At 47.7% G+C, this 12,830-nt stretch overlaps 1 protein-coding gene across 1 annotated transcript in view; it reads right to left on the bottom strand.

The window, feature by feature from the left end:
• Nucleotides 1–12,830, bottom strand: part of PAPPA (pappalysin 1) — a gene marked incomplete at its 5' end in the record, with an annotated part of 228,179 nt that overhangs the window by 31,243 nt on the left and 184,106 nt on the right. Inside the window, 3 exons of the mRNA XM_081066643.1 lie at nucleotides 1,297–1,444; nucleotides 10,070–10,241; nucleotides 10,910–11,120. Of these exons, the coding sequence (XP_080922769.1) occupies nucleotides 1,297–1,444; nucleotides 10,070–10,241; nucleotides 10,910–11,120 (531 nt within the window). The remainder of the gene's footprint in view (nucleotides 1–1,296; nucleotides 1,445–10,069; nucleotides 10,242–10,909; nucleotides 11,121–12,830) is intronic.

Below are 12,830 nucleotides of genomic sequence, written 5' to 3'. Positions count from 1 at the left end.
TCTGCAGCCCTCCTGTCAGGGTCCTTCAGGTTGGTGACTGTGTAGAATCTTAAAGTACCTTCTACATCTTCAGAGAGGGCAACCATGAACTTTGGTTTTCTGGCCGTTGCAGGAGCAAGTCCTCTAGACGAAATGCAGGAGGGAACACTGATCCCCCCTCTAAATTTAGGTTGAAGAACCACTGTGCCCTGAAGCGATGTGTTTCCATTTTCAAAAGGCAGTGGTCAGGCCCCAGCCATCTCCACTGTCTAACCACAGGCCTCACTGCTGGACCTCAAGTGGTAACTCTCATGTTGCTGGGTGTAGGATGTGTTGGCTCAGTGTGACTGAGAGTGAGCGTGTGCACAGATAAACCTTCTGCTCCAGACATCCCTGGTGATGGTCCCATAAATCACACCGGCCATGAGAAAGGACATTCAATTCCCCGGGCTTTTCATCATGGTCAATTAGGGAATCAGCCCAAAAGGTCAGCATAACTGTCCTCAACTGAGGTCAGACTCAATGCACGCCCAGCTCCCCAGAAAGCCTCGGAGCCTGTCATGAATGCCTCTGGCCAGATGCCTGGTTTCAACCAGGCAAATCCCTGGCATTGAACTCCAGGGAGTCTCCCCTCACTGTGCCTACTCTGCAAACTGGCCTATCACCACACAGACAGGATTCTGAAACTGCTATTTCTCCTCAGTTTGGAGGCAACTGAGACACCATGAAAAGAACTCAGGCTTTGGACTGGGAGAGATCTCAGGCTTGTTCTGTTAGCCCTCCAAGTCTCAATTTTCTCAGCTGTTGAGGGATATTGAGAGGGTAAGATATAATGCCTCTAAAGTGCTTGACGCAGGGGCTGACCCCTACTAGGTATTCATCAGTGGTTAGTATTATGCAAATTTTAACATAAATAATAAAGGCAGCCACCCTGATCCATGATTGCTTTCCTAAATATGATGTGTGCTCTCCCATCTCCTTCTCCCGCCACATGGTTCCTTTTTGTCTAGAATGTCATGTCTTGCCCAACAAGTTCTTTCAAATCCCTGTGTAAGTATCCCTTCCTCTGAGAGCCTTCTGTGTCCCCTGAGGCACTGCCCAGCTCTTCTGTACTCCATGACCATGTACAATCTCCTACCATTGCTTCACCTACATTCATGCCTTAACTCTCTCTGGGAGGACAGGGTCTGCTCTCATCCATTTCCCATTTCCCAGTGGCCTCACACGAGAGAGGTACCCAACTATCCAGCGAAGCACTAGGCTGAGCTTCCAGAAGGTCTTTCCCCTCCCACGCTCACCCCCATGCACCCATCTTACCTATGGCATAGCCTTCGGGGCACTGGAGTTTGAGGTTGCTGTTGAGCTGGTCCGGGGCTGAGCACTCGCCTTTCATCTCCTGGCAGACATGGAAGGAGCCACTCCAGGTGCCATCTTTCCGGCAGTGGATGACATTGCTCCCACGGCCCTGAACACCACAGAAACACAGTCAGGACCAAGACAAAAACCCCCTTCTCTCAACATAATAAGCCTCTCAAAAGAAAAGAGAAACCATGTTTCATCTCCCCAGAGATCTGAAAGGATTCCCAAACAATTTCTTAACAATGGTGGAAACCCAATCACCCTAAAATAGAAACATTGTTAATATCTCCATTTTATAGATGGGGAAACTGAGGAAGGACTCAATGTAGGAAGAAACTGGCTCAAAGCTTCCCAGAGAGCCTAACTCCCAGGTTTCCTAAGTCCTAGCTTAGTGTTACTTTAGAGATTTCAATCAGAGGGATTTGTTTTGTTGGCTGTTATTTTTAACAAGGTAGCTTGGGTCCTGGAGCTGGTCCTGAGGAGGTAGATACACACCAAAGCTTGCTTCCTCTCAGCCAATATTGATGCAACCCATGGCAGGGCTCTGCCATATGCTAACTAGGTAACCTCAGGCCAGCTGAGAGCTTTCTCTTCCAGGGCATTTCCTTCCTCTCCTTTCCCAGCCCTTTCTTCCTTCGGCTCCGCTCCGCTCCACTCCACTCCACTCTCCACTCTCCACTCTCCACTCCACTCCACTCCACTCCACTCCACTCCTCTCCACTCTCCACTCTCCACTCTCCACTCTCCACTCGCCACTCTCCACTCTCCACACTCCACTCCACTCCACTCCACTGTATTCCATTCCATTCCATTCCATTCCATTCCATTCCATTCCATTCCATTCCATTCCATTCCATTCCATTCCAGCAATAATGGCACCAAGAGGGTGGTGTGGGGGTACTTTTATCTGGGTCCTCCCTCCAATTCTTTAAAATAGGCAGCATACAGTTCCTCAGTCTTCTGCCAAGAGGTAGGCAAAAGCAACTCGCAGACAAGGTCCTTTCTCAGAGCCTCCTTTCCATGTTTAAGATTCTAATGGGAGGTCCAACTCTGTAGATATTTCAGAACTGCCCCTGAATTCAAAGACCATTTCTTAAGCTCAGTCTGTGCCCAGCTCTGTGAGGTCCAAAAGTAAAGCTTTTGGTCCAAAAGTAAAGCCAGCGTCTGCCTCGGTGAGCCAGGCAGAAAGACAGCCACGTGAGCTGTCAGTCAGCCCGTCATGATGACTGCTCAGTGGCAGCGCTGTGAGCACACAGGGAGTCACTGGCTGTGAGGGGGCAAGCAGGGAAGGCCTCTTAGAAGAGCTGATACATCGAAAAGAGTTTTCAAGAAGGTATAGAACAGGGATGGACATTTCTGGAAGGCCAAAGGTCATGTGCAAATGCAAAGAAGTCTAGTGAGCAGTAGAAGCCCCCCTACACACACACACACACACACACACATACACACACGCACGCACACGCATGCACACACAGTTCTTGTCTTGTGACCCAGAGGGGAAAAACGGGAGGATGATGTATTAAGGCCAGCGAGGTGGGTGGGGCCTTAAACTTCAGCTTACATTTGGACTCGACCCCTCAGAAATGGAGAACCATGCGTGGTTTCTGCACAGAGGGTCCAGCTATCTGAAAGCAAGCTGTATATTCTCCCTCTTTCAAGCTTGTGATAAGAAGAGAAATTACATGAGGCCAAAGGAGCTGACTGTACTCTACTAGTGCGACAGTATGTGGAATGGCACCCATGGTCTCCAGAGACTCCCCTCCACCTTAATTCTGCCTAATTCTCCTGCTCATTGCTCCCTACAGCACCTCCACCCACCTTTGAACTTCAGTTTAAATTGCCTGCATTCTTGAATGCACCATAAGCTGTTTCGCACCGCCATGCTTCTGCTCTCATTGCTCCTTCTTTCTATTTTCTCCTCCTTGACGTCTTGCCCAAATATATGATCTGGCACAAGCCATCCTGTCTTAATGCAGAGCGTTCCACCTTAAGGTCTCTGACACATGTCACCTCTCTATTATCTGTTCCCACCTAGATGATGAGCTCCTCAGGGCCCAGGATGGTGCCCTGTTCAGCTCCATGTCCTAGGGGCCTTCCACTATGTTTAATGGGTCACGGCCATGAAGTCCATTCATTCATCTCTCGATAGATATTTTTGTTCATTCGAGAACTGTTTGTTTAACAAAAGATCAGTGAATAGGTAGAGAGTTATGGAATTAATTTGTTTAATAAACAAGAAGATAAATGCATGCATGGATGTGGAAATAAATGAATAAAGTGTGTACGTGTACAAATGAGTGAATGAGGGAATAAATGAATGAGCGCAAGCATGAGGAAATGAATAAACTCTTTGAAAGGGCTGATACAGGCTGAAACTCCCCTGTCTGAGAAAACAGCTGCAAAGAGACAGGATTCAGAAACAAAAGGGGCCCCCTCTCTGGGCCTCTCCTGGGCCAGCACGAGGAAGGTCCAATAGCAGTGGAAACCTCTGTGGCCATGGGACAAGTGTGGCCTCTCCTGAGCGTGCAGCTGCAGGACGACTTGCAGAGCCCACCGCGAGAGGTTCTGTGTGAGCTCAGGGAAAGTTTAGGCAGCTTCATGTGGCTTCAGAGAACCCCGACTCTCCCTCCCAGCGCCCCAGGCCCCAAGCCCCATGATTCTGCTGGGCCCTCAAGGGAGTAGGAAATTGACCCCAATTTCCTGGAGCCTTGGCCTGAGCCTGTGATGCATTTGGCCTCCAGCCCCTGAAGGGCTGCAGACCTCAGCACTACGTGGGCCAGAACTGGCTGGGGAGCTCGGTTTGCAGCAGAGAATGTATTAGAACTAGCTGGAATCTGCTTGGGGAATTTCATACTGGGAAGGCTCCACCATAAAAGGTGGGAGCGTAAACGCTCTGCTCTTGCTGCCTCCAGTCTCTCTCCCTCCTGCCCAGTTCATCTGGCACTTTTGGCTGTTGACTAAATCTGCTTTAAAAAAACTCCTCCTGCTAAGACGCCGTGGCCTTCCTAACAAGGCATGCTCATAGGCTGGCAGTCCAGGGCTTCCACAATGGAACTCAGACGACAAGCCCAGCCCTGTCTCCTGCTATGCGCACCTCCTTCCTTCTGGTCTTGTGGTCACCTTGTCTCTCCTGCATGATTCTCTTGCTTCCCACCTCCATACTTGGCTGTGCCACTGCACATCGCAACCTTTCTGGAAGCTCTCTGGCTTTTCAAAACCTCCTTTAGGACTAGATCGTGGTGCAGTCAGGGCTTGCCTACCACTGAGAGCAGATCCTCTGGGTAGATCCTGGATGTTGAGTCTAATTGGACCATAGAAGACCTGACATAGAGCATACAATCTGGGAAGACCTGGCAGGGAGCCCGCTGGTGTATTTGGCTCTGAACGCACAACTCTGCACACTAAGGTGAAATCTCACTCAAGAGGGCTAAATATCCCTCAGGAAAACATTTTGTCTCTCTGTGCTTGTGTATCCATCTGCAAAAAAGCATGTTGGGCTCTCTTGAACTCTTTAACGACACAGGTGCACAGAAAGCTGAAGGCTTATAATAATTATATGATGAAATACCTATCATACACCCAGTGTTTTCCACACATTTCAAAATCCTTTTAACAATGCAGTCAAGTATAAATTATGTCCCTTTTACAGATTTGGAAACTAAGGCTCAGCTAGGAAAGTTAAGTAGTGAAATGGTGCTAGTGTAATAGTTAAGAGGATGGACGTAAGCCATACTGCCGAGGTTCCAGTCCCGTCTCTGCAACATCCTATCTGTGTGCCTTAACTTCTCTCTGCCTCAGTTTCCTCAACTGTTAAATGGGTATGGCATCCACTACTAAAAAGTCATTATGAGGATGGAGTGAGTTAGTGTATGTGAAGTGTTTATTGCTTAACACACACACATCAGGTTTTCTAAGTAGCTCAGGCTCTTAACTGCTCGACTGTACTGTCTCTAGGGGAACGTCACAATCAACCAAACCATCACCCACATTTTAGAAACGGTGGCAGCCAGAATGGGGAGGTAACATGCCCAGTCATGTAGTATGCCAATGCTAGAGCCAGATCTCTTGACTGTAAGCTTCTGACTTTACTACCATGGAGGGGAAAGGGGAGGCAGGGAGGGGAGGGGAGATGAGGGGAGACAGAGAGTTCGACTTCTACTCAGCAGAAATGAAAATGAACAAAATAATGACAGGGAGAAACACGGCAGCATTAGGGCAAGGCAGACGCGAGAAGTGCAGTGCAGGATATAAAGAGTTAAGCTTTGGAGGCAGCCCGACCTATTATCAGGAACCTCAGTTCTGTCACTTCCTAGTTGTATAAACATGGGGCAAACCACTTTACCTCACTGAACCACAGTTTGCTCATCTGCAAAATGGGACAGTAATGCCAGCTGCTGTGGGGCTTCCATAAAGTAGTCTGTGTAAAGCACTTAGCCCAGCAACTGGGGTGTAGTAAATGCTCAATACATTGCATCTGCTGTGACTTATTAGCCTCTATTCCCACTCAATGCCCTCATGGGCATTTGTTTCCCCTAAGTTAGGTACAGGGTTGACATGTAAACCCAGGAGTAAGAACGGGCAGAAAATGTGGCTTGTGTGATGACTTGGTGAGGAGATCTGACACTTTAAGATCTGACTCTGCTGGCAACTTGCTCTGTGACTTGGGTTGTCCCTCCCCTCTCTGGGCTCCAGTGGTCCCACCTATAAACCAAGAGGGTTGCAGGGGGGATCTCTTGAGATGCTGCACTGCACTAGTATCATATGGGTCTGTAATGTTTCTGACTTCCTCAAGGAAGCCCTGAGTGCGTGGGCAAACTCTTACCAACCCTGAAACTGGAAGCGGCCCCTTCTTGCAAAGGAGGCATTGTACCTGAGAGCCATGCTGCGTCCATAGCAGAACCCATAAAGGCAGGGCCAGTTGCCCACCACTAGTGGCAGAAAGGCTTTTACAGGCACCCTCTGTGATCCTGTGATGCACTGGGTGCCTTATTGATTCCAGCCCCACCCTTCCTGTCTTCTCCCCGCTCAGCTGCCGAAACCCACCATGGAGTGCACGACTGTTCACAAGGCACCTACTAGCTTTTTCCTCTCTTGCTGCAGCCTCTGTGAATTCATCTCCCATACACCCTTCCCCGTCCAGAGACGGCCCAATCCCCTAATCACCTCCAAAGCCCTCACGGTGCTTCTCACGCAGAACCGAACCTGAGTTATGGCCTCAGACAGCTCTAGGAGCATCTGAGCTGGATTAACGCTGAGACAATGAGCACTTCTCCCCAGTTGCCTGGGGATGGAATCCCCGCCCTTTGCCAATAGACATCTGGAAGCAGCAGGAACAGCAGGGCTGGGCAATCAGTCAGTCAACACTCCCTACGAACTGGGAACCATGGGCAAGCACTACGTCTCCTAAGCCTTCTTTCCTCATCTGTAAAATGGGCGTAGGGTTTCTTTTACAAAGTTTTTCTGTGAGTTGTCAAAATCAGAGAAAGTCTGCAGCACCAGTTTGGCATGAGGGAAATGCTTCAAAATTTTTAAAAAGCTATTATTATTAGGGTTCTTTGTCTTGGCTTACAGGGATAATACTGGATCGTACTATAAAGTCCACAGCTGAACTGTCCAATATGCTAGCCTCTATACAAGTGTGGCTGTTTACATTTCAATTTGAGCTACTTAAAATTACATAAAATGTCATATTTAGCTGCTCCGGTACTCTGGCTGTGTTTCAGGTGCTCCAAGGCCATACATGGCTAGTGGCCATACTATTGCATAGCAGAGATATGGAACATTTTCCTCACAGCAGAAAGTTCTACCAGGCAGTGCTAGTCTAGAGAATCTATGTATTCTATAGGTTTACTTGAGAAGGAGATCGGGTTTCCTAGTGGTTCATACTGGTCTCCCAACTACACATCCTGGCCTCAAGCATGATGGCTGCTCCCACTTCTCTGACTTTCTGGGGCGAACGAACGTTGAAGCCATTGCCTTTGTTTTCAAGTTCTATAGGACACCACATGGAGGACCAGGGATTATCTCCACTAGAAGTGAACTTAAAGGCGGGCTAGTTCATTTGTGCCTTCCCCAGGGCGGCCATATCTGGCTGTACAGGTTGTGCACTGCACAATTCTAGGGGCTACTCATAGACACACCTTATGTTCATTACTTCACTTAATCCTCACACATAAACTATGAGGTAGCTGGTGTGATTACCACCCGGCCCATTTTATGTATGATGAAAGTGATGCTTAAAGAGTTAAATGACTTGCCCAAGTCCTCCAGCTAGTAAGCGGTGGAGTCAGGATTCGAACTCCGACACCAGATCAGCATGACACTGGCTCCCAAGGAATGAATAAAGTAGAGGTTTTATTTGTTAATTTGCTTTTAGTGGCAGTGGGGGAGAGAATGTGAATCTCCCCTATAATAGCCTCTGTCCTCTCTGCCAGGATCTGGATCTTGTTTGGAAAGCAAAGAATTCCTGCTCCCTACGAGCTGTTTGATTCAAGATGCTCTGGGCCATGCGTTTCTGCTGTGTTTACAGGCAGCAAGAGGGGATCTGAGGTGAATACTAGATTTGGCTCTCCGTCCCTTGGTCTGAGGGTAGAGGAAATTCATTTGCAGTACAAACTAGCAACGTCAATTGTATTAGGAGCCCATTTGGCACGCTTTCCCTCATTCTTTGAGCCGACAAGCAATACCCTGCTCCTTTGCGTCTAGCCTCTCCGCCAGTTGCCAAACAGAACTGCTTGAGTCGTCTGATAAATTTACATTTTCCTCTCCTTTAAATACAAACTGGCCATGAAAGGTACTTGGCAAGCCCCAGGCAGACTGGGTTTCAGTTTGATAACATGACCACGGCCAGAATATTATTTGGCTCAGTAGTCGGGGTAACTGTTAGCAACAGTTTTACGTAAGGGAGTGAGAGGGAAGTTGATCAGCCTGCGTGAGGCCGTGGTAATCTCTGGCCTTTGCTTGTTCCAGCATGGGCTTCTGCTTCCCTGGAAGTCAAGAATGGGAATGACTCGGGTACACAGACATCCATGAGTGTACCTACTGGATTCAGTCTGTCCACAGTCAGGGGGACCTGGGTTCTGATTCTGACTCAGCCAACACCAGCTGTGTGACCTTGGGTGGTTGAGTGACTTCTCTGAATCTGTTTTCTGAACTGGAAAACGAGGAGATTGGCCTGGATGTTCATGCAGCTCTTTCTCATGCCATCACTTCCTGAGCACCTACTAGGTGCCTCGCCCTGTCTTAAGTGCTGAAAACACAGGGAAATTAAAGATGTGGTCAAGGATTTCACAGCCTGTGATGAGGGACATAAAAAGAACTGTGTCCAGTGCTGTAAGAGGGAACCCTGATGAGGGACACTGAGCCCGGCAGTGGAAGGGGCATCAAGGAAGGGTTCCGGGAGGAAGGAGTGGCTGAGCTGACTTGTGAAGGAAGTGAGGCCGCGGGAAATGGTGAGAGAAGCTCTTTAAAAGAGAATGCAGAAGAGAGATCCACCTAATTGGGAAGGGGGTGAGGACTGAATGCTACGCTGAGGAGAAGGGATTTTATCCTAAGGGACATGGGAGTCGCTGGTCACAGGGGAACGGCCATGATCAGGTTTCTGCTCTAAACAAACCAGTCTGGCAGAAGTGTGGACTGGAGAGAGGCTAGGGCATAGAAGCAGGGAGATGACAGGAAGCTGCATGGTGGCCCGGAATAGAGGTGGTGGTGGCCTCAGTTAGGGTGGCAGCTTGGGAGATAAAAAAGGACAGCTTCAGGAGATGTCTTAGAGGGAGAAAAGGTAGAACTTAGTAACTGGATGTGGGGAGTATCGAGTGAGAGGAGGTGAGGTTGGTGGTTTGGCGGTGCTTGGTGTTTGGTAGACACTAATAAAGATGAATAAGGGTTACCTGAGGGTGAAACCTGCACTGGGGCCCAGCTGGCTGAACTTGACCTCACCTGGATGAAGACCTTGCACCCTTATGATACATGGGGGAATCAATCCTGATTGGGTCTGTGAAGGCGAAACTTGTTATAGATTTTGGTCTTCTTTGGAGCCAGCTAGCCTCCCATTTCTCTTTCCCATTCTTGACTCCTCACACATCTTATTGGGTGTAGGGGATGGTTTGTGCGTGGGGATTAAGGAAAATTCATTCACAGAACTCCAACAAGAGCAGGCAGGAATGCTGGGCTTTCTCTCAGTTACGTGTGAATTAAGATAAAATGTAATCCCTGCCATCTCCTTTTCTCCCTTTTTCCCTAGTATTCTCAAAACTGTACCTCTAGTCTAAGTATGGCTCCCTTTCTCTTTCTGCTTGAGGAGCTAATTAATGTCTTAAGATAGCGGTAGTCCTGGGATTTTAAATACTTCAGGGACCAATATAGAGGTGATAGTGGTAAAAAGTTGGCAAAAGAGCCTTGGTCATTCCCATCACAGTAATGTAACTTTGATCAAGTTCACACATTGGGATTCCATATATGATTTCCTTCATAAGTGTTGCAATACTAATTTTTTTTTCTAAGCTAAGAATCTCTGAAAAACTAAAACATGGTGTTATAGGGAGGAAAAGAAGGCTCCGAGAGATTACAAAGGAAGATCATTAGAATCCAGTTTCTTAAATTCTGCGTTGGTGATACAACCATCATACAATCCTGGCATCTGTTTCCTGGAGGAACTGGTTCTTAAAATATACGTTGGTTAAGCAGAGAGGATAGGGACCAATGCATTGATCTCAAGTTCAAGGAGTCTCACCTGGGTGGTGTCACTGTCTTCACACTTGATCCTACACTCGCTGTTGAACTGGAAGCCACTAGAGCACTGGTAGAGACCATGGAATTTCGGTGGAGGTGGGTCACAAGTCACAGGAACACAAGCTCCTTCCTGCCAGCTGCCATCTTGGGTACACTGAGTCTTGAAGGCTCGTCTTCAAGGAAGAGATAAAAAAAGAGACATCTCAAGGACCCAATAGCAAGACCCACACTTGACCAAAACACCCCAGTTTCTCTGTAGCCCCTGGCCTCCCATTTCGCCTTCCCATTCTGGTTTCCTGACCTGTCCTATTTGGTGTTTGGGAGTATGGGTAGGCATTAAGGAAAACTCATTCATGGAACTCCTTCCATAGGGGCAACCCAGAGTTTCAGACTCTGTTGTAGTTATACGTGGATTGAAATGAAATCCAAGCCCTGCTAGTCCTTGTCCTTTTCCTTCCTTTCAGAGTGCACTGATGGGTGCTGACACGCTGATGATATTAACACCCACCGTTTATTGAACAATTACTATGTGCCAGGCACTTTGCAAGCACTTTACATACACACTCTCATTTATTCTTCATAACAATCCTATGTGGTAACTTATTATTATCTTCATCTCATTGTTGAAAAATAGAGGCCCGGAGAAGTGAAGTCACTTGTCTAAGGTCACACAGCCAATAAGCAGTCATTAACAATGTCCTCCTAGATTCCCATAGGACAGAATAGGATGAATGGTGGGTATCGCCTCCGGGAAAGAAACAAACACTTCCTTCTCATCAGACAGGCACACCTGGCTCTCCAGCTCCCCAGAACCTGGGAGTTTGTTTGTAGCCCCACTTACTTCTTTGATTTCCGAGAGGAGCTGGGCACATGATATCCAGGTTTGCATTTGTACTTGCAGAAAGCGCCCACCTTGTGCCTGTTCTCTCGGCACCGGGCCGTCTGGAGGTCTGCATTGGGCACCGGGGGTGGAGCTAGGCACATGAGCTCACAAAGGGCTTCCGGGAAGGACCATAGCCCATCCTCCATGCAGGTCAGAAGGCTGTTGTTCCCTGGAGGACACAGACAGGCAGGGTTAACAGATGGGGGATTCCGGAGAGTCATGCCAATTCACGGGCTGCCTGGACTTCAGCCAACTTGAAGAACCAGAGGCTCTTCCACATGTATTTCCAGACCCTTCCACTTACAACTCAGGAACCTAGGGAGATCCAGAGAGCTGCCATGAAAAAGAGATATAGCTTGGGGAGTAACTTAACCCCCTTTAGTTCTCCAATGAACTAAAACCCATCTCCTGACTCCTGCTTCTGAACTGTGTCCTCTGTGACCTCAAGCTGGCGCTCCTCTCGGCGCCCTGCACCCCTGTATGTATTCTAGCTCCTCTCGTGCCTGGAAGTGACAGCATCGTGGTATCTGAAGGGCTGACTTCCTTTTCAGGCCCCAGTTAGTGAAGCTTTGCCAAAGCAGCTGAGAGAGCAGCACTTCCCCCGTAGCCCGTGCCAGCTCTGACAGACGTGCTGATTACCATCGGGAAGCTGGCCTGATGGGGAACGTTGCAAATAAAAGTAAAACACGGGGAGTTAGGCTTTTCACTGCCAGGTCGTATATTACTGACACAGCCTGCCCCAAACCTCCCCAAGACAATTAGGAATGGACCTAAAACTTGGGTTTCTCAATCAAACGCTCTCCTTCCTGGTTATTACTGAATGGTGTTGACAGCCAGGGCTGGAAGCACGTGGGAGGCTCTGGGATTTGGCGCTTGGAAGGTTTGATTTGAAGGTTGGAGGGGTGGAGTGATAGGGACAAAACTGACATTTACTATGTACTGAGCGCTTTTGATGTGCAATCTCATTCATTCTCATAGCCGGGCTCCTACTGTGACCCTTTGTATTCGGAAATAGAGACTCGGAGAGTAAAGTGACTTGACCAAGTGCTCATAGTTAGTAGAAAACAACACTGAAGCTTGAAAACATTGTTGTGTCCCTACTAAGATCGTTGTTGTTTCTAATGGGAATTTGGCTATAAAAACTCAACAGAACCTGTATTCCCTATTCTGAGAGAGCCAAACCCCAACTCCCTTATCTATAGAAAGAAAACAGTTGCTCCTGCCTTTCACCGTGATGAGATAAAATGAAACAACACTTATGAAAAGGGTCTAGGAAAAATGCTGTCAAATTCCTTACTTGCTTCCCTCCCTTCTTAAGTTCTTCCCTTCCTCCCTGCCTTCCTCTTTCTCTCCCTCCTTCCTAACCTTTTGCCTTCAGAAGATCTGAAAGGACCATGTGAGTTGCACAAAGGCCTTCATTTATTCAACAAGCATCTAGTTAGTGTTCATGATACACTAGCTACTCTTTTCTATATTGGGGAAAGGGGGACAAAGTTTGAAAGATAAAAAAAAATTCAAACCCTGCCCTCTTGGAGCTTATATTCTAACAGGGTGGGTAAGAACATGGGAAGTTATACCAAGAAGTGAATTATTTCATGTGCTAGAAGTTGGCCAGTACTGTGGAGAGAAAATAAACAGGAGAAAGAAGAAAGTACTGTGCAATTTTCACATAGACTCCTCTACCCCTACTCATTGTCTTCTTTCTTCTCCTGTATCAGCGTGATTCATCTGGTGAGTACAAGACAATTTAGTGTCTGCAAACCCCACAGAGGATTCCATGTTGATAAATTGTGATATTACAAAACAAACTAGATATTTCTACATCAATAAAAGGAGTAAAGGGTGTGGAAGGATGATGCATTTGGTTTCCATAAAGCAC

The sequence above is a fragment of the Rhinolophus hipposideros genome, assembly GCF_964194185.1.
Source record: "Rhinolophus hipposideros genome assembly, chromosome: 11".
NCBI lineage: Eukaryota > Metazoa > Chordata > Mammalia > Chiroptera > Rhinolophidae > Rhinolophus > Rhinolophus hipposideros.
This window is presented reverse-complemented; position numbering and strand designations above follow the sequence as displayed.